At 37.7% G+C, this 20,052-nt stretch overlaps 2 protein-coding genes across 2 annotated transcripts; both read right to left on the bottom strand.

Annotated features, from left to right (window-relative positions):
- Positions 1 to 1,667: 1,667 nt before the first annotated feature.
- Positions 1,668 to 13,645, bottom strand: sms (spermine synthase; the record flags this gene model as incomplete). The annotated part of the gene is given in 9 exon segments (NM_001292964.1): positions 1,668 to 2,239; positions 2,842 to 2,957; positions 5,845 to 5,924; positions 6,852 to 6,966; positions 7,384 to 7,473; positions 7,907 to 8,061; positions 8,811 to 8,986; positions 11,806 to 11,870; positions 13,562 to 13,645. Coding segments are annotated over 9 exon segments (912 nt in total), but the record flags the coding sequence as incomplete, so codon positions are not given.
- A 1,301-nt stretch (positions 13,646 to 14,946) lies between these two features.
- LOC121848906 (spermine synthase-like) lies at positions 14,947 to 18,197 on the bottom strand. The gene is made up of 5 exons (XM_042334495.1): positions 17,966 to 18,197; positions 17,062 to 17,216; positions 16,539 to 16,628; positions 16,008 to 16,122; positions 14,947 to 15,080 (listed from the first exon to the last, which is right to left on the bottom strand). The coding sequence occupies exons 1-5, from the start codon at positions 18,180 to 18,182 to the stop codon at positions 14,962 to 14,964; spliced, it is 696 nt and encodes a 231-aa protein (XP_042190429.1). The 5' UTR covers positions 18,183 to 18,197; the 3' UTR covers positions 14,947 to 14,961.
- Positions 18,198 to 20,052: the final 1,855 nt, after the last annotated feature.

Raw genomic sequence — 20,052 nt, 5'->3', positions numbered from 1 at the left:
TTTCAGACGTCTAGAAGACGTGAAAAGCGCTATATCAAATGCAAGGATTATTATTATATTTATTTTATCAGTGTTCGTGGGTTGAGTGATCCTATTGTGATTCGATCCAATAACCTTCGGGGCTGAACTGACGAGAGTCATCCAAAAGATTACTCCATTAATTTATTGCATTATCAGATAAGGGCAAGAATGGTCTTATTGAAAGACTTACTAAAAACATACAACTTATCTATCTTAACAGTTCTCACAAAAACAAACATGATTTTTCAACAGACCTTTATTGAAAGCTTTACTGCACTACAGCAACACCAGACTTTTTTTTATTACAGAACTAAACTGCTATTGAATAAATCCTTTATAAACTCTTACGCCATTTCACATGTCCAAACAGTTCTACACAGTGGGAGCAGCATTTAGTGCAAAGGCTCATGATTAAAATCTCAATTTAATTATGTCATTGCATGTTTGATATACAAAAAAGCATTTACACACATGTATGTACATGTATTTTTGCATGCACAAACATTAAAATTACTGTCCATTTTTAATCGCTCACATCGCTCTTTTATATCTTCAATGCTATCGGGAAAGGCTAAATTACTTAAGAATGATTGAAAAGAACAGGGCATCTAACTGACAGAGGGAAAGATTTGTTTCTTGTGCAGCACCATAACAAGATTCCAATAGGAAGTGATTTTCAAAACAGCACATTATAACACGATTGAAAATTCAATTATACATTTGCAAATATGCACTGCATTCAGTCTGCATGAAGCATGAAACTGTTTACAAAAAGCTCAAATACTCAATCCTGAGACTATCAATTCTGATCACTTTTTTGGAGATTGATATCCCTTTTGGTGGAATTTCTAGTTTACATTTTAAAAGAATGAGAAAAGAAAAAGTACCTATACTGTAAGGTAAATATCACCAACTGTTAAAAAGTGCCATTTGCTGTATTAGCTTCAATTTCCCCGCTTTTATTATAAGTATTTCTTCACAGATACAAAAAGATGACATCAAATATTCCCTTAATTTGTACTATTATTGACACAATTTAGCAAAAATGTTAGAACCATTCTGATTTGATTGACATATTTAAAAGGTCTGGCACATTGGCCCCTTGATACATAATAAAGTTTCTATTGGCACAAAGAGCAAAGTAGATCTGTACGGCTTTAACCACATCCATTCAATTTAAGGTTACTGCTGTCAGAATAAAAAACAGTCATATTGCCAAATCAAATTTTCCCATGCCTGTAGCAACATAAAGGATGAGACTTTCACTTAAATTTATGATTAAGATGATACTACTGTAACCCATTGTTCATTAATATCTGACCAAAATAAATACATCTGACAGAAGCTAGTGTTCTCACTGTGAGCAGTGGAAGTATTTTCACTGAACCAAGAAAGGAAAACAATTCTGCTGTGATTAATGGAGTCAAACAGAGAAACCCAATATTAACAACGTCCCTGTATAAACAGCAGCAAACACATGTTGACACATTGAAAGGGAAATTATTCCATCCTTCATCAAAGCAGTTCACACCTCTTTTAAATCGCATCTTCCCTTCTATTGACTCTTTTAAAAGACTGCAATCGAAAAGTTATACTGACAGGAAATTCCAATATTCTACTTTATTAAGAGAACACAACAAATAAATAAATTGTAAAACGTCAGTTTACTCAGATGTTTCATGATAAACACACGTACAATTTTCAAACATGCAATGGCAATAATATATCTAAAGGGTTAAAGATTCTGGGATAAAAAAATAACTGGGATAAAACATCACCACTAAACACAAATCTGAACCAATCTATTAAATATTTATAAAGCAAAAGATCTAGATTCAGGTTAACAGTAACATTCAATGGTCCAGTGCATTCAGTATCCTCCTTGCACTTCCACTTAAAATGTAAATTGATTGCCTAGAAATTTAAAAAAAAACTCACCAAAATATACAAGCTGGATCTTTCCTGAAAAGAATCAAATCACACCACGATCCAATACATATTGGACAGCTGTAGTCTTGATTTAAGCTTACAGTATTTGTTCAATTTGGGATAGAACATGCAACAGGTGGAAGCTAGGAAGGAAGCATCATGCAGCACATAGTTCTGTAATTATTTTTTGTGTTTTAATGATTTTATTGGGTTTCATAAAATTACAACTTGTAACTTTTTCTTCTGTAAAGACTAGCTTTACTTTTTCCAGACAGTGTAGAACACCCACCTGAAATAAGATGATAAGGAAATTAAGCCATCTAGATTTTTATATGCAGATCACACACACATAATTTATACTTGTATAGAGCCTTTCACGCAGAATGTGAATGGGAGCCAAGTTGGGAGGGGGATAGGAGGGATGGACGTGGCTGAAGGCAAATGTGTGGGAGACAAGACTGAAAAAGTTCCAAAGGATGGCAAAGTGGCTGATAACTCGCCTGCCCAGAGATGCCAAAGCTGAGTGTATTACTGGATGTATTATTGGATCATAGGAGATTGCAGATGTAGAATGGGGAAGGCCACAGAGGCATTTGAAGGTAAGGGTGAGGATTTTATACAATCCTTTAGGGGATAAAGACAATTGGTGCAGTGACAAATTTTAACATTGAGCAATTAGTGTAACTGTCATATTTCCATTATTCTTTGAGCTCCAGTAAAATAACAAATGCAGAGGTTGTCAGTCAATAGAAAGCAACAAAACAGACTAATATAATATTGTTGCACAGAATTAAAATCAACTCCGGCATCTCAATTCAAGCCGTGGCATTTCCAAAGACAAGCTCTTTAGAGACGTAGAATCTGTACAAGTAGTTTGATAAAAAAGGATACAATTCCATGTATGAGGGAACGCATACAACTTTCTTTGAAAATTCCACAGGACAGGATAGCCTGTTAAGCTGCTCTTCATACATTGCCAATCCTTCTGTCATGTTCACACAGTTACCCTAAAGGGAAAAACAGGCAAAAATGAAAAGATAATAATAATAATTCTTACATTTGATATAGTGCCTTATCACTTAGTTGAGAAGTCTCAAAGCACTTCACAGAATATATTGTAATGTGAATTGATTGTTTATTCCGTGGGCGAAACATGGCAGCCAGTTGCGCACAGCAGTATTCCACAAACACTCATGGATTGAATGACCAAATTACCAATTTTTTTTTTAAACTAACCCAAGCACGATGTTGCTTAACTCACAGCCCCCAAACACTGCATCTATGTGTGGTTAGTCCATATCTCAATTCTCATGCCATCAGCGGGCGAGTGAGTATCTATGATGCACTAATAATAATCATAATAATGGAGACCAAGATAAATGCAATTAGGTACAGCATCGGTCACCTTGATGTACCAAGGCAATTCTTAAATATACAGTCAAACCTGATAAGACAACCACTACTATTCAACAACCACCTGCTGTCAACAAGCACCTTGGAACAGTCCCGACTGATCTCCTATAATAAACCACCTATATTCAGCAACAACCTGTCTAACCTAGCCAGTTGCCACTCATTTTTAGTCCTGTGCCTCACAGACACCCCACCTCTTTCAGTTGTCAGTTCTAATTGAGTTAAGTATAATTAATGCATTACCAATTTCCGTGAGTGTGCGTGTAGATTCCTGCTAGACTTCTAATGCATTTATCAACGCCATGGGAGTCTACACATGAGCCAGTAGAATTATTTATTTATTTATTTATTTATTTATTAAAATTGAGTTGGAGGCAGGTGGAAGTAAAGAGAGACAACTTTATAGGAGTAATTTATGATTTCCCCACTGCAAGATCAAAATTGGAATAATAGTCAACTACTAGTTGTAAGAAATTGTTCAAATCAAGTTAGTATTATGTTCCAAGATTTCACACCGCCTTTTTCCATAATACATTAGCTAGAACACATCAGTATTATCTTCTTGTTCATTCAAGTAGTTGAAGGCCTCCGTGAAAAGTGAACAACAACAAATTAGACTTGTATAGCACCCTTCACATCGGAAAGACGTCCCAGGGCACTGGACTACCAGGGGTTTGGGACCCGAGCTGGGGTCAGAAGCGGAGGGCAGAGGGGGTGGGAGGATGGCTGAAGGCACGGTCGAACAGGAAGGTTAGATATAAAAGCAGAGGAAAATTAAATGTGTAGATTTGTACTTTTATCTGTATCCGTTTCAATTTGATTCTAAGTGTATTTTGTTGTTTATAATCACCCAATTCATTTTCTTGATATACAAGTGAACTGTCTATTAACTGGAAAAACAGCAATATTTTGTAAAGTAAATAAATTTGAGGAAATGGCAAACCTTTTATATTAGAACATGTCAAAAGATTGCAATAGTAGATTTGTAGACAATATAATAATAATAATAATCCTTGCATTTGATATAGCGCTTTTCACGTCGGGAGGACGTCCCAAAGCGCTTCACAGAACACACCGTAAAGTGAATTGACTGTATATTTGTGGGCGAACGCGGCAGCCAATTGCGCACAGCAATGACCCACAAACAGTCGTAGATTGAAAATGACCAATTTTTATTATTGTTTTTGGTTTTGGAGGGATTATTATTAGACGTGTGGAGTAAGGAAACTTGCCCAAGGTTTCGCCCTCTGCCTGGAATTGAACTCAGGTCTCTCGCTTGCAAAGTGAGTGCTCTAACCACTGAGCTACAGGACTCCACAATGATGAAACAAAGAGGTATTATAGGTTAACACCACTTTAAATATTAATCTGACTCATTTCTGAAGGTAAAATTGTGCATCATTGTAACCCCATCTAGTGGAAATGTAATGTATTGCTTCTAGATTGTCCAAATTGTCAAAAATACTCAAAATTCATTTTTTCATCAAAAAAGAAAATTCAAAAACATATTTGAAATCTGGCACTCTTTAGAATTCTGAAATTCATAGTAATACTAGGAGTCTTCATTTGTAGTCACTCTGAATGAAAGAGTCAACATGATGGGCTCCACTGTGCTGTAAATTTCTAATGGTTCACACAAACTTTAGATTACTATGAAGACTGAAAAAGATATGGAATTTATCCACACACAGAAATTAGAGTTTCAATGCACAGGCTGAAGGGAGTGTTCATTCCCCGATATACTTCTCCTCCTGCCCCACCCCCAACACAGGCAAATATCCAGCGCCAGTTTATTTAAAAATAAATCAGCTGCACTATAGTGGAGATACAATTATATATTTCAATGAAGTAATATAGGTTCTCCATTTTAAAAAAGCTCATGCATTGAGCTGCGAAAATCATTGTACATTGTATGTATGCTGCCATAATCTGCGTCGTCACCTACTGCACAATGATCCTCATTTATGTAATATAAAATTTATATAATAAATAGCTCAGTCACGTGATTCTCAAAATAACGTCATTAAAAGCCTGATAATAATCCTCGTATTTGATATCACGCCTTATCAGGTCTTTAAGACTTCTCAAAGTGCTTCACAGAATATATTGTAAAGTGAATTGACTATATTTTGGGGGCAAAACGTGGCAGGCAATTGCGCACAGAAGTCTCCCACAAACAGTCACGGATTGAGTGACCAATTTCTTATTTTTTTTCTGAAGGAATTATTACCCCGGAAAAGCAATTTGCCAATCGTCTAACAACTGGGTTCCTACTGCTAAGTAAAGAGCCCTGTGGAGTAAGAAAACTTGCCCAACGTTTCACCCTGCCTGGAATTGAACCCAGGTCTTTCGCTTATGAGGCGAGTGCTCTAACCACTGGATAAGTCTCTAACTAGCATTGAAACATAATGCAGTTAATAGTTGTTAATTACAATCCTAAATCTACTTTGCTATAATCAGAATAAAGTAAGTCTGCCATACCTGGGTAAAGTATTTCCCAGTGGGTTTCAGAACCTTCACAGAAAGATCAAGAATAGATCGCAAAAACTCCCAAGTAGATTCTAGGGAGACAGAAAGAAATATTTTTTTTATTGTATTTTGTTTTCATTACACATGTAGATTTACTAAAACTGCCACAAGATCTAATTATGCATAAACCAGGACACTATAGACTTTTCTCAGAGATGGCTGGAAATGAATTTAACTCCCAATTCAATCAATAGTCAGTTTGGAAAATGATGTGAAAAGTCCATATGTAGGCCAAATTTGATAGGGTCTGAGACTTGAAATCTAAAAGTAAGAGAATAACAACCACTTACATTTATATAGCGCCTTATCACGTCTTCGAGACGTCTCAAATCGCTTCACAGAATATACTGTAATGTGTATTAACTGTTTATTTTGTGGGTGAAACTTGATGTCTATTCCCTTCTTCCTCATCTATATATCAAGTTTCCTCTTAAATGTGTTTATGTTACACTCCCATATCGATACTACAATTATTTTTCCCTTCCATAGAGATCTACCATTTTGAGTTTTTGATATGTCATTAGTCAATGTAGTTCTACATGTTTTTTTTAAAGCTTTTTGGCTAGTTTTCAGCTGTAAGCATTGGATTTCATGTGCCCAGCAATAAAATCTTCCCATTTTATAAACTTCTAAATATGTACATGAAATTTCAGATGAATTCACCCTCTTGCACTCAATGCCATTTCCTGCTCTGCCACCTGAGCAAAGTTCCTTCACACATCATAGGCATATGTTTGCAGCTAATAAAGTGAAATTGACTGAAAGGTTTTACCAGGCAGTAAAGGATTCATTAGCAATCAATAAGCCTGACCCAGGGGAGGCACCCCAAATGACAAGAATTTTCAACACAATTTTTGAATAGACCATGATGCTGGGCCTTTCAATAAATCCATATCAGAAGCCATGGAAGACTGAAAGATAAAACTTTTTTTTTTACAAATTACGTTCTAAAGTATTACCTTCTTCTGGAGAAGTGGAGATAGGAATAGCTGTTAGGTCATTAATTACATAATCAAACAGCCTTCCTTCCTCACCATATCTCTTCAACACTGGAATGCAATCTTCCACTAACACCTAAAGAAAATCAGAAGACAATTTGTTTTATATATTTCATCCTTTTGTTCAATCGAGTCTCTTCAAAATGAACTGAAACATTTTCATGCATATTGCAACCTTGTCAGTGGCCACAAGACACAACAGATCACAATTTTGTCAAAACATTAATTTAAGCCTGGAGTAACCGAAGAAATAGAAAAATGCAGAACAGCATCAAAAGAAATATTTAAAAGTTAACATTTTGACAGCATAAAAGAGACTAGAATGAATCCCACACTGCTTATTATTGCACAAACCAGTCTTTTTAAGGCAGGCTTCATATTTATAAACATACACAGGAGGCAGCAGAGATTTTTGTCACAGATCTACACTTATCTTTACTTATCACTTCTACAGGCATAAATAAAATCTACCCTGAGCAATAACATTTTATACCTGGTAGCAATCGCCTTTCAGATGATCCAGAACATCTCCACAAGCTTTGCGCATGTATTTGCGACATGCATCAATCACCATTTGGTCAATGTATGACTTCGTTAAGGAAAGCCTGAATAGAAACTGAAAATGTATTGCAGCACAAAGTAAGCAATTTGGATTATTGCATCTGTGTTGGTTCAAGCTCCCCAACCAGAGGTACCTGCTCTAATCTCAATGCCCTCTTTTCTTACTCTGTTGCCCAAACAGGATCAGCTGTGCAGTCCTCAAAGTTTGAATAGTCTGCCGACATCCGATATCAAGTCTCACACAGAGAACAGTCACCTAGGTGAGCTACCAAAGGACTGCTTGTGCCTCTGGAACCACCATAGCAATAGGCAGTGTCAACAACAACAATTTACATTTTTATAACAACTTTTGCATCGGGAGAACATCCCAAGGCGGTGGACAGTTGAGGGTTTGATGGAAAAGGGGTTGGGGGAGAAGTTGGCTAAGTAAGTTGATAATAAATTGATAAGGATATTTCCACCATGGTGACCATCTTTGGCTTTAACTTCACCAGTTCCTGTAGGATTCCCCCATCTCCTCCTCCTAGAATAAGAACTTCTTTCCCTGTGTAGTTCTCTGTTCCACTGCCCATTATGGCTTGTGTATAAGGGAGGTCACTCTCTGCTAAATCTGAAACAGGTTTAAAACAGATGAAAAATTCAATCCTCTATCCAATGTACAATGAAGACCGGACATGTTAAAACAGTTTCTAAAATCTGCATTAAGAAATGGATCTGCCAAAGAACAGTTTTTCTTCAGAAAACACATCTGAACAATAAACAACAACAAGAAAATTACATTTGTATAGCGCCTTTCACGTCGGGAGGACATCCCAAGGCGCTGAAAGTACAGCAAGCAAAATTTGTTTTGAATGGTAGTCTTATAGATAGGTAATGTTAAAACATACAAGTTAGGAAACAGTGGTGAAATAAATTGAGCAACAGTGTCAAAAGGTTTTCTATCTGTCAGTTGATGAGTACATTCCACAAGCCATTTTGCACGAGTTCATATAGAAATGAGCAATGTTTCTTAGACTTCCAAAACAACAATCATCTCCTTTCGGCATTATACTGGGCAGGAATTTGGCTCGGGCTCAAAAATTTTGCAAACCTTTACACCCAGATACCAGCTAGAATGATTTTAGGCAGAAATTCCATCTGGGTGAAAGCTTACTCTATGAACCAAGCTGTAGATCAGTTACAGCTAACGTATGGTAGGTTGAGTTCTACCTCCTTTAGATGTGGAGATTCATGGAATTAAATCATCTTCAAAAGTGCACAAAACACAAATAACTCTTTTCAAGTTTACTTAACAGTATTTAACAATTAATTAGATGGTTGTGGTATTTCATGTTCATGTGTCACAACCAGAATACTTACTAATATCATCGTTGAGGAGAAGAATGTTTCCAAACTGTTTTGAATGAAGAATCTTGATGTTCTGATATCGAGAATCTGCTTCATAAACTGTGTCATCAATGTCGTACTCAATTAATCGCTCGTCTTCTGTAGGCCAGTATCTGTCATGCACACCTCCCCTGACAATGGCTGGTAAACTGCGGGAAATGCAATAATTTGACTCAAGATTTATATGCATTTGACATGCAAAATCCACGAGACGTCTATTCAAAACCTGCAAATTATATATAACAATATACGTGTTCCTTTTAAAAAAAGACAAATGGAGCTGTTTTTGGAAGGAATCCACTGTTATACCATGTTATTTCAGCATAGATATGGTTTTACCAATAAAGGAACTGAATGTTCGAAGAGAGAAAAAAGTTCTCATAAGTTAGAGACAAGGAAATATGATCATCATAAGTAACTTAAATTCAACCAAGGTAACATTTATTACTCTAAATTGTAATCTATCCTCTATGTAAGAAATTTTAAACATGAAATTGCTTCTTCCGTTTTGCTGTTTTCTTTTACTTATAAATTGGTTCTCGTGGTCTTGTTTATCATAAACTCCACATGATATCCATCTCATAGATCAGTAAATTGTTCTCAACATTTATAATAAGAGAGCTGGTACCTTGTATTTTTTTTTGCGATCACATCTGACAACAATATTCCACTGCCACTCTGGAATCTTATCAGTTTAATTTCCGTGGAGTTTTATTCCACGGGCTCGCTTATATACCCAAATATTTTCTGTTCCTTTAGAACGGTTGCCCTATCACACTGTGGTCAACTATAAATCAACTTTATTAATTAAAAAATGGAATTATAAACTCAAATAAGGCACAAAATTACTTTTCTCATGTATAATAATAATAATCCTTGCATTTGACATAGCGCTTTTCACATCTTCTAGACATCTTAAAGCTATGTTAAATGCAAGAATATACTGTAAAGTGAATTGACCGTATATTTGTGGGCGAAACCCGGCAGCCAATTGCACACAGTAGTGTCCCAAAAACAGTCGCGGATTGAGTAACCAAATTATTATTGTTTTTTTTCTTGAGAGATTATCATCAGGCATGTGGAGTAAGGAGGAAACTTGCCCAAGGTTTCGCCCAAACAGGAATCAAACTCAAGTCTCTCGTTTGCAAGGCGAGTGCTCCAATCACTGAGCTACAGGCCTCCACATATCAGAAATACAGAAAATGTTATAACCTTAAATATTAATGCCACAAATGAGTTACACCACAGATTGTGCTGCTAAAAGGATTGTGGTGCCATTTTTAACATTGCGGAGATGCCCAAGCCATACATACATGTATGGATCCAAATCAATATTACATTCACTCATATTGTTGTATATGCCAGTGTTATAATAGTTTGACTCCCTGATCACCTCCCCCAAAGCCAGACAAGTTCAAACACATCATACGAATGAAAACAAAACTCATCTTCTCTCGCTTTCCCCAATGTTGCGAAGAATAAGAAACCACCTGCAACACTTAATTGTTGAAATGTCACAGGATTTGAACATTGTGGGGAGGGTGATATAGCAGGCAGCACATTGGTAAAGTATCATGGGAGAGGTAGAATAAGATGTGTGGTCATGACTAACCCCCGAGGTTAAGAGGATGTTAGCAAACAAAAATAAAATGCTTCTTCGCAGGATAGGCAAGTCAAAACACCCTTTTCAAGTACTTCAGCATTTTTCTTCTGATGTTGCAAGAGAAAAACATTCTACATTAAATAAAAATTTGTTATTTTTCGATTTACAAACCACCTTTTCAACTAAACCATTAATTTAGTAATATCTAAACAGATTTCAACAGATGTAAAGTGACTCACCCCCTCAAAAGCGATATGAAGCATTATTTATCCTGTCTTAGATTCTCTGAAACTCTGGTCCACGCCTTTATCACCTCAAGGCTGAACTATGGGAACTCTCTCTTCGCCGGCCTTCCCGCCACCTCTCTCCACAAGCTGCAGATCATTCAGAACTCTGCAGCTCGTGTACTGTCCCGCACCAGGCCTCGCGACCACATCACTCCCACCCTCGCTCGCCTCCACTGGCTCCCCATCCCCCAGAGGATCGAATTCAAGATCCTCATCCTCACCTACAAGGCCATTCACGGCCTTGCTCCCTCCTACCTCTCCGACCTACTATTCCCCTACTTACCCGCCCGTATCCTCCATTCCTCTGGCTCCGGTCTGCTCCAAATCCCCCGCCCCAACCGCCCTACCATCGGTGGCCGGGCCTTCAGCCTCTCAGCCCCCAGGCTCTGGAACTCCATCCCCCAGTGCCTTCACCGCCTCCTCCCTCTCCTCCTTCAAGGCCGGTCTCAATACCTTTCTCTTCGACCGTGCCTTCAGCTCCCCTCTCGACTCTCTACCCCCTCCTCGCTCCCTCCTTTCTCTCCCCTCACCCTGACCATTTACCCCCTGCTCGGGTCCCGACCCAATTGTCCAGCGCCTTGGGACGTCCTCCCGACATGAAAAGCGCTCTATAAATGAAATCTTGTTGTTGTTGTAGATTCCTGTGTTTAGTTTTTTGAGCGGCCATGACAGCAACAATTTACACTTGTATAGCACCCTTCAAGTCAGAAAGACATCTCAGGGCACTGGACAGTCAGGGATTTTGGGATCCGAGCTGGGAGTTGGGGTGGAGGGGTGGAGTGAAAGGGAGGTGGGGGTGGGAGGGTGATTGAGGGACTGAGAGTTCCAGGAAGTAGAAGATAGCCGGGCAGCAGGAAATCACAGGGGTAAGGGAAGGAGCATGAGAGGTGCTCGAAATCAAGAACAAGAATTTTTAACCCAATGAGCTGGGAAATTGGTAGGTCGTAGAGCTGAGCAAGGATGGCCGATGATGTGCTCACGGACCCTGGTGCAAGAAAGGACATAGGCTACAGAGTTCTGAATTGTCTGCAGTTTGCATAGGGAATAACTGGACAGTCTGGTTAATGACAATTCTTACCGTTTGAGCTTTTGGATATTTCCCTTCAACAGGTCTTTCATTTTGTCTTGCAGTTTATTGCATAGCTGAAATATAGAAATGAATATTACTTCAGATAATCGTGAGCTTTAAAACACCACCATCTGCTTCATGCTTGATCCTTCTTAATGTTTCTTTGGCATTTAATTTCTATATTCTGTGTTCAAGACCAATGGGTTGGGATGTGATACAGCACAGTGTCCCATTAAGAGCTTTCGCTTCTTGTCCATCTCCCACCCTTTGTTATGGAATAGCTTTGAGATGAAATAGTCATAGGAATTTTCAAATGGAACTAATTACAGTGATAAGAGGTGTCAACTGACATTCATACATTTCATTGCCAAATGTTTAGACACTAGAGGCCTGACAAGAAACACATCCCTACCAATGTGGGCCCCTATAATGAAGTAATAATAACCCACATGAAAGCCACCCGTGCTAAAGGCCTTTCACTTCTCTATATTCGCTGACTGCTGCCACCGCTCTTGCTAATTGAACACTCAGTGACAGGATTTTATTTCATCCACGACAACATTTTTATTTCATCCATAACAACCTAAATAGCAGTAGTGAGAACAGGAAAAAAGAGCCAAATTGCCTAGTATTCAAGGACAGCTCCCCTCAACCTAAATAACAGTAAAGAAACCAAAATGTAAAAGAAGTAAAATGTCATCTGCTATTCAGGCACAACTCCTGGCCTCCATTATCTTTATTTAGGCAGAGGTCGATCAGGAAAATGTATTCCATAGGATTTGCACGTTCACAGAACAAAATATCGGAAAACCCATGATTTTTAAATATAAATGTTCAGGCCTCACTATGATGCTCAAGTGTCATTGCTGGTTCTCAAGAATCGTTCCAGTGCAGCCAGTTTCCAAATAATTTGATTCAGGCAGCTGCAAGGTCTTGTGGCTGAAGTTGGAAGTATGTTTAAAAACACAGAACAAAACAGAATCAGAGCTTTTATTTGTACTGGTCTTGTGGTAGATCTTGGGACACAGAAAACTGCATGAGCACAAATGAAACATTTGCTTAACTATCCGAGCATGTGCAACATTCAAATAAACCAATTTAAATCAATCACGATTGGGAGAAACTACAGACTGCGAAGACAAGGGCCTGAGCCCCTTTTTACTCTGTGAGAGCTACCATTAACATTATCAGGCCAAATCTCTGATAAGGACTCGCATACACGGTTCCTTAATAAACACCCAGTTTTCAGACTAAGATCCCATTGTCAAACATGCAATTATATTGCTAGCTCTGCAATACTCTCGGCTAATCTCAGCAGAACTCTGCGCCTCTGTGCAGGCGATCAAAAAAAGTGTCTGGATGGTGCTTAAGGAAAGCGCAGTAGACACAAACATACTACCAAAAATTATTTATTCAAAGGATAATGGGTTTACTTTAGGAGCCCTCTTGGCTCCTATTCCCCCAGTTTGGGTCCCAGCCAGTACTGTTAAATGCTTTGGGATGTCCTCTCAATGTGAAAGGAGCGATATGAACGTTAATTTGTATTGCGTTGTTTGTGCCTCTGTAACACCCATCTTCAAACACTTTTGGATATACAGCTGGCAATTTGATCTTCCCGAACCATTTGGGAAGATTTGATAGGCACATTCACAAATTTATATATATATATATATATTTAAAATCACAAGTCACACTATCTTGTTCAAACAATTGTATCTTGTTCAAACAATCAGGTATAAACACCTTCCACTTGTGGAACACATACATTTTGAATTCTTTGACCTTCACCGTCCACTACAGAGCTCTGGATATCGAACGTCACAAGCTTATCCTTATATATTCTCAGAGTCAATGACCCACAAACAGTCGTAGATTAAAATGACCAATTTTTATTATTGTTGTTTTGGAGGGATTATTATTAGGCTCTGTGTGGATAAGGAAACTTGCCCAAGGTTTCGCCCTCTGCCTGGAATTGAACTCAGGTCTCTCGCTTGCAAAGCGAGTGCTCTAACACTGAGCTACAGGACTCCACAATGATGAAACAAAGAGGTATTATAGGTTAACACCACTTTAAATATTAATCTGACTCATTTCTGAAGGTAAAATTGTGCATCATTGTAACCCCATCTAGTGGAAATGTAATGTATTGCTTCTAGATTGTCCAAATTGTCAAAAATACTCAAAATTCACTAATTCATTTTTTCATCAAAAAAGAAAATTCAAAAACATATTTGAAATCTGGCACTCTTTAGAATTCTGAAATTCATAGTAATACTAGGAGTCTTCATTTGTAGTCACTCTGAATGAAAGAGTCAACATGATGGGCTCCACTGTGCTGTAAATTTCTAATGGTTCACACAAACTTTAGATTACTATGAAGACTGAAAAAGATATGGAATTTATCCACACACAGAAATTAGAGTTTCAATGCACAGGCTGAAGGGAGTGTTCATTCCCCGATATACTTCTCCTCCTGCCCCACCCCCAACATAGGCAAATATCTAGCGCCAGTTTATTTAAAAATAAATCAGCTGCACTATAGTGGAGATACAATTATATATTTCAATGAAGTAATATAGGTTCTCCATTTTAAAAAAAGCTCATGCATTAAGCTGCGAAAATCATTGTGCATTGTATGTATGCTGCCATAATCTGCGTTGTCACCTACTGCACAATGATCCTCATTTATGTAATATAAAATTTATATAATAAATAGCTCAGTCACGTGATTCTCAAAATAACGTCATTAAAAGCCTGATAATAATCCTCGTATTTGATATCACGCCTTATCAGGTCTTTAAGACTTCTCAAAGTGCTTCACAGAATATATTGTAAAGTGAATTGACTATATTTTGGGGGCAAAACGTGGCAGGCAATTGCGCACAGAAGTCTCCCACAAACAGTCACGGATTGAGTGACCAATTTCTTATTTTTTTTCTGAAGGAATTATTACCCCGGAAAAGCAATTTGCCAATTGTCTAACAACTGGGTTCCTACTGCTAAGTAAAGAGCCCTGTGGAGTAAGAAAACTTGCCCAACGTTTCACCCTGCCTGGAATTGAACCCAGGTCTTTCGCTTATGAGGCGAGTGCTCTAACCACTGGATAAGTCTCTAACTAGCATTGAAACATAATGCAGTTAATAGTTGTTAATTACAATCCTAAATCTACTTTGCTATAATCAGAATAAAGTAAGTCTGCCATACCTGGGTAAAGTATTTCCCAGTGGGTTTCAGAACCTTCACAGAAAGATCAAGAATAGATCGCAAAAACTCCCAAGTAGATTCTAGGGAGACAGAAAGAAATATTTTTTTTATTGTATTTTGTTTTCATTACACATGTAGATTTACTAAAACTGCCACAAGATCTAATTATGCATAAACCAGGACACTATAGACTTTTCTCAGAGATGGCTGGAAATGAATTTAACTCCCAATTCAATCAATAGTCAGTTTGGAAAATGATGTGAAAAGTCCATATGTAGGCCAAATTTGATAGGGTCTGAGACTTGAAATCTAAAAGTAAGAGAATAACAACCACTTACATTTATATAGCGCCTTATCACGTCTTCGAGACGTCTCAAATCGCTTCACAGAATATACTGTAATGTGTATTAACTGTTTATTTTGTGGGTGAAACTTGATGTCTATTCCCTTCTTCCTCATCTATATATCAAGTTTCCTCTTAAATGTGTTTATGTTACACTCCCATATCGATACTACAATTATTTTTCCCTTCCATAGAGATCTACCATTTTGAGTTTTTGATATGTCATTAGTCAATGTAGTTCTACATGTTTTTTTTAAAGCTTTTTGGCTAGTTTTCAGCTGTAAGCATTGGATTTCATGTGCCCAGCAATAAAATCTTCCCATTTTATAAACTTCTAAATATGTACATGAAATTTCAGATGAATTCACCCTCTTGCACTCAATGCCATTTCCTGCTCTGCCACCTGAGCAAAGTTCCTTCACACATCATAGGCATATGTTTGCAGCTAATAAAGTGAAATTGACTGAAAGGTTTTACCAGGCAGTAAAGGATTCATTAGCAATCAATAAGCCTGACCCAGGGGAGGCACCCCAAATGACAAGAATTTTCAACACAATTTTTGAATAGACCATGATGCTGGGCCTTTCAATAAATCCATATCAGAAGCCATGGAAGACTGAAAGATAAAACTTTTTTTTTTACAAATTACGTTCTAAAGTATTACCTTCTTCTGGAGAAGTGGAGATAGGAATAGCTGTTAGGTCATTAATTACATAATCAAACAGCCTTCCTTCCTCACCATATCTCTTCAACACTGGAATGCAATCTTCCACTAACACCTAAAGAAAATCAGAAGACAATTTGTTTATATATTTCATCCTTTTGTTCAATCGAGTCTCTTCAAAATGAACTGAAACATTTTCATGCATATTGCAACCTTGTCAGTGGCCACAAGACACAACAGATCACAATTTTGTCAAAACATTAATTTAAGCCTGGAGTAACCGAAGAAATAGAAAAATGCAGAACAGCATCAAAAGAAATATTTAAAAGTTAACATTTTGACAGCATAAAAGAGACTAGAATGAATCCCACACTGCTTATTATTGCACAAACCAGTCTTTTTAAGGCAGGCTTCATATTTATAAACATACACAGGAGGCAGCAGAGATTTTTGTCACAGATCTACACTTATCTTTACTTATCACTTCTACAGGCATAAATAAAATCTACCCTGAGCAATAACATTTTATACCTGGTAGCAATCGCCTTTCAGATGATCCAGAACATCTCCACAAGCTTTGCGCATGTATTTGCGACATGCATCAATCACCATTTGGTCAATGTATGACTTCGTTAAGGAAAGCCTGAATAGAAACTGAAAATGTATTGCAGCACAAAGTAAGCAATTTGGATTATTGCATCTGTGTTGGTTCAAGCTCCCCAACCAGAGGTACCTGCTCTAATCTCAATGCCCTCTTTTCTTACTCTGTTGCCCAAACAGGATCAGCTGTGCAGTCCTCAAAGTTTGAATAGTCTGCCGACATCCGATATCAAGTCTCACACAGAGAACAGTCACCTAGGTGAGCTACCAAAGGACTGCTTGTGCCTCTGGAACCACCATAGCAATAGGCAGTGTCAACAACAACAATTTACATTTTTATAACAACTTTTGCATCGGGAGAACATCCCAAGGCGGTGGACAGTTGAGGGTTTGATGGAAAAGGGGTTGGGGGAGAAGTTGGCTAAGTAAGTTGATAATAAATTGATAAGGATATTTCCACCATGGTGACCATCTTTGGCTTTAACTTCACCAGTTCCTGTAGGATTCCCCCATCTCCTCCTCCTAGAATAAGAACTTCTTTCCCTGTGTAGTTCTCTGTTCCACTGCCCATTATGGCTTGTGTATAAGGGAGGTCACTCTCTGCTAAATCTGAAACAGGTTTAAAACAGATGAAAAATTCAATCCTCTATCCAATGTACAATGAAGACCGGACATGTTAAAACAGTTTCTAAAATCTGCATTAAGAAATGGATCTGCCAAAGAACAGTTTTTCTTCAGAAAACACATCTGAACAATAAACAACAACAAGAAAATTACATTTGTATAGCGCCTTTCACGTCGGGAGGACATCCCAAGGCGCTGAAAGTACAGCAAGCAAAATTTGTTTTGAATGGTAGTCTTATAGATAGGTAATGTTAAAACATACAAGTTAGGAAACAGTGGTGAAATAAATTGAGCAACAGTGTCAAAAGGTTTTCTATCTGTCAGTTGAGGAGTACATTCCACAAGCCATTTTGCACGAGTTCATATAGAAATGAGCAATGTTTCTTAGACTTCCAAAACAACAATCATCTCCTTTCGGCATTATACTGGGCAGGAATTTGGCTCGGGCTCAAAAATTTTGCAAACCTTTACACCCAGATACCAGCTAGAATGATTTTAGGCAGAAATTCCATCTGGGTGAAAGCTTACTCTATGAACCAAGCTGTAGATCAGTTACAGCTAACGTATGGTAGGTTGAGTTCTACCTCCTTTAGATGTGGAGATTCATGGAATTAAATCATCTTCAAAAGTGCACAAAACACAAATAACTCTTTTCAAGTTTACTTAACAGTATTTAACAATTAATTAGATGGTTGTGGTATTTCATGTTCATGTGTCACAACCAGAATACTTACTAATATCATCGTTGAGGAGAAGAATGTTTCCAAACTGTTTTGAATGAAGAATCTTGATGTTCTGATATCGAGAATCTGCTTCATAAACTGTGTCATCAATGTCGTACTCAATTAATCGCTCGTCTTCTGTAGGCCAGTATCTGTCATGCACACCTCCCCTGACAATGGCTGGTAAACTGCGGGAAATGCAATAATTTGACTCAAGATTTATATGCATTTGACATGCAAAATCCACGAGACGTCTATTCAAAACCTGCAAATTATATATAACAATATACGTGTTCCTTTTAAAAAAAGACAAATGGAGCTGTTTTTGGAAGGAATCCACTGTTATACCATGTTATTTCAGCATAGATATGGTTTTACCAATAAAGGAACTGAATGTTCGAAGAGAGAAAAAAGTTCTCATAAGTTAGAGACAAGGAAATATGATCATCATAAGTAACTTAAATTCAACCAAGGTAACATTTATTACTCTAAATTGTAATCTATCCTCTATGTAAGAAATTTTAAACATGAAATTGCTTCTTCCGTTTTGCTGTTTTCTTTTACTTATAAATTGGTTCTCGTGGTCTTGTTTATCATAAACTCCACATGATATCCATCTCATAGATCAGTAAATTGTTCTCAACATTTATAATAAGAGAGCTGGTACCTTGTATTTTTTTTTGCGATCACATCTGACAACAATATTCCACTGCCACTCTGGAATCTTATCAGTTTAATTTCCGTGGAGTTTTATTCCACGGGCTCGCTTATATACCCAAATATTTTCTGTTCCTTTAGAACGGTTGCCCTATCACACTGTGGTCAACTATAAATCAACTTTATTAATTAAAAAATGGAATTATAAACTCAAATAAGGCACAAAATTACTTTTCTCATGTATAATAATAATAATCCTTGCATTTGACATAGCGCTTTTCACATCTTCTAGACATCTTAAAGCTATGTTAAATGCAAGAATATACTGTAAAGTGAATTGACCGTATATTTGTGGGCGAAACCCGGCAGCCAATTGCACACAGTAGTGTCCCAAAAACAGTCGCGGATTGAGTAACCAAATTATTATTGTTTTTTTTCTTGAGAGATTATCATCAGGCATGTGGAGTAAGGAGGAAACTTGCCCAAGGTTTCGCCCAAACAGGAATCAAACTCAAGTCTCTCGTTTGCAAGGCGAGTGCTCCAATCACTGAGCTACAGGCCTCCACATATCAGAAATACAGAAAATGTTATAACCTTAAATATTAATGCCACAAATGAGTTACACCACAGATTGTGCTGCTAAAAGGATTGTGGTGCCATTTTTAACATTGCGGAGATGCCCAAGCCATACATACATGTATGGATCCAAATCAATATTACATTCACTCATATTGTTGTATATGCCAGTGTTTAATAGTTTGACTCCCTGATCACCTCCCCCAAAGCCAGACAAGTTCAAACACATCATACGAATGAAAACAAAACTCATCTTCTCTCGCTTTCCCCAATGTTGCGAAGAATAAGAAACCACCTGCAACACTTAATTGTTGAAATGTCACAGGATTTGAACATTGTGGGGAGGGTGATATAGCAGGCAGCACATTGGTAAAGTATCATGGGAGAGGTAGAATAAGATGTGTGGTCATGACTAACCCCCGAGGTTAAGAGGATGTTAGCAAACAAAAATAAAATGCTTCTTCGCAGGATAGGCAAGTCAAAACACCCTTTTCAAGTACTTCAGCATTTTTCTTCTGATGTTGCAAGAGAAAAACATTCTACATTAAATAAAAATTTGTTATTTTTCGATTTACAAACCACCTTTTCAACTAAACCATTAATTTAGTAATATCTAAACAGATTTCAACAGATGTAAAGTGACTCACCCCCTCAAAAGCGATATGAAGCATTATTTATCCTGTCTTAGATTCTCTGAAACTCTGGTCCACGCCTTTATCACCTCAAGGCTGAACTATGGGAACTCTCTCTTCGCCGGCCTTCCCGCCACCTCTCTCCACAAGCTGCAGATCATTCAGAACTCTGCAGCTCGTGTACTGTCCCGCACCAGGCCTCGCGACCACATCACTCCCACCCTCGCTCGCCTC

This window comes from Callorhinchus milii, unplaced genomic scaffold, assembly GCF_018977255.1.
Source record: "Callorhinchus milii isolate IMCB2004 unplaced genomic scaffold, IMCB_Cmil_1.0 Scaffold4, whole genome shotgun sequence".
NCBI lineage: Eukaryota > Metazoa > Chordata > Chondrichthyes > Chimaeriformes > Callorhinchidae > Callorhinchus > Callorhinchus milii.
The sequence above is the reverse complement of the archived record's forward strand: the minus strand, read 5'-3'. Positions and strand labels throughout refer to the sequence as shown.

Coding starts and splice junctions, on each gene's coding strand:
- LOC121848906 (XM_042334495.1), bottom strand. CDS start 18,182: ATGCATATAAATCTTGAGTCAAATTATTGCATTTCCCGCAGTTTACCA. Junction 16,629..17,061: donor AGATGGTCACCATGGTGGAA/ATATCCTTATCA, acceptor ACGAAGTCATAC/ATTGACCAAATGGTGATTGA. Junction 16,123..16,538: donor TGAAAGGCGATTGCTACCAG/GTATAAAATGTT, acceptor GATTTTCTTTAG/GTGTTAGTGGAAGATTGCAT.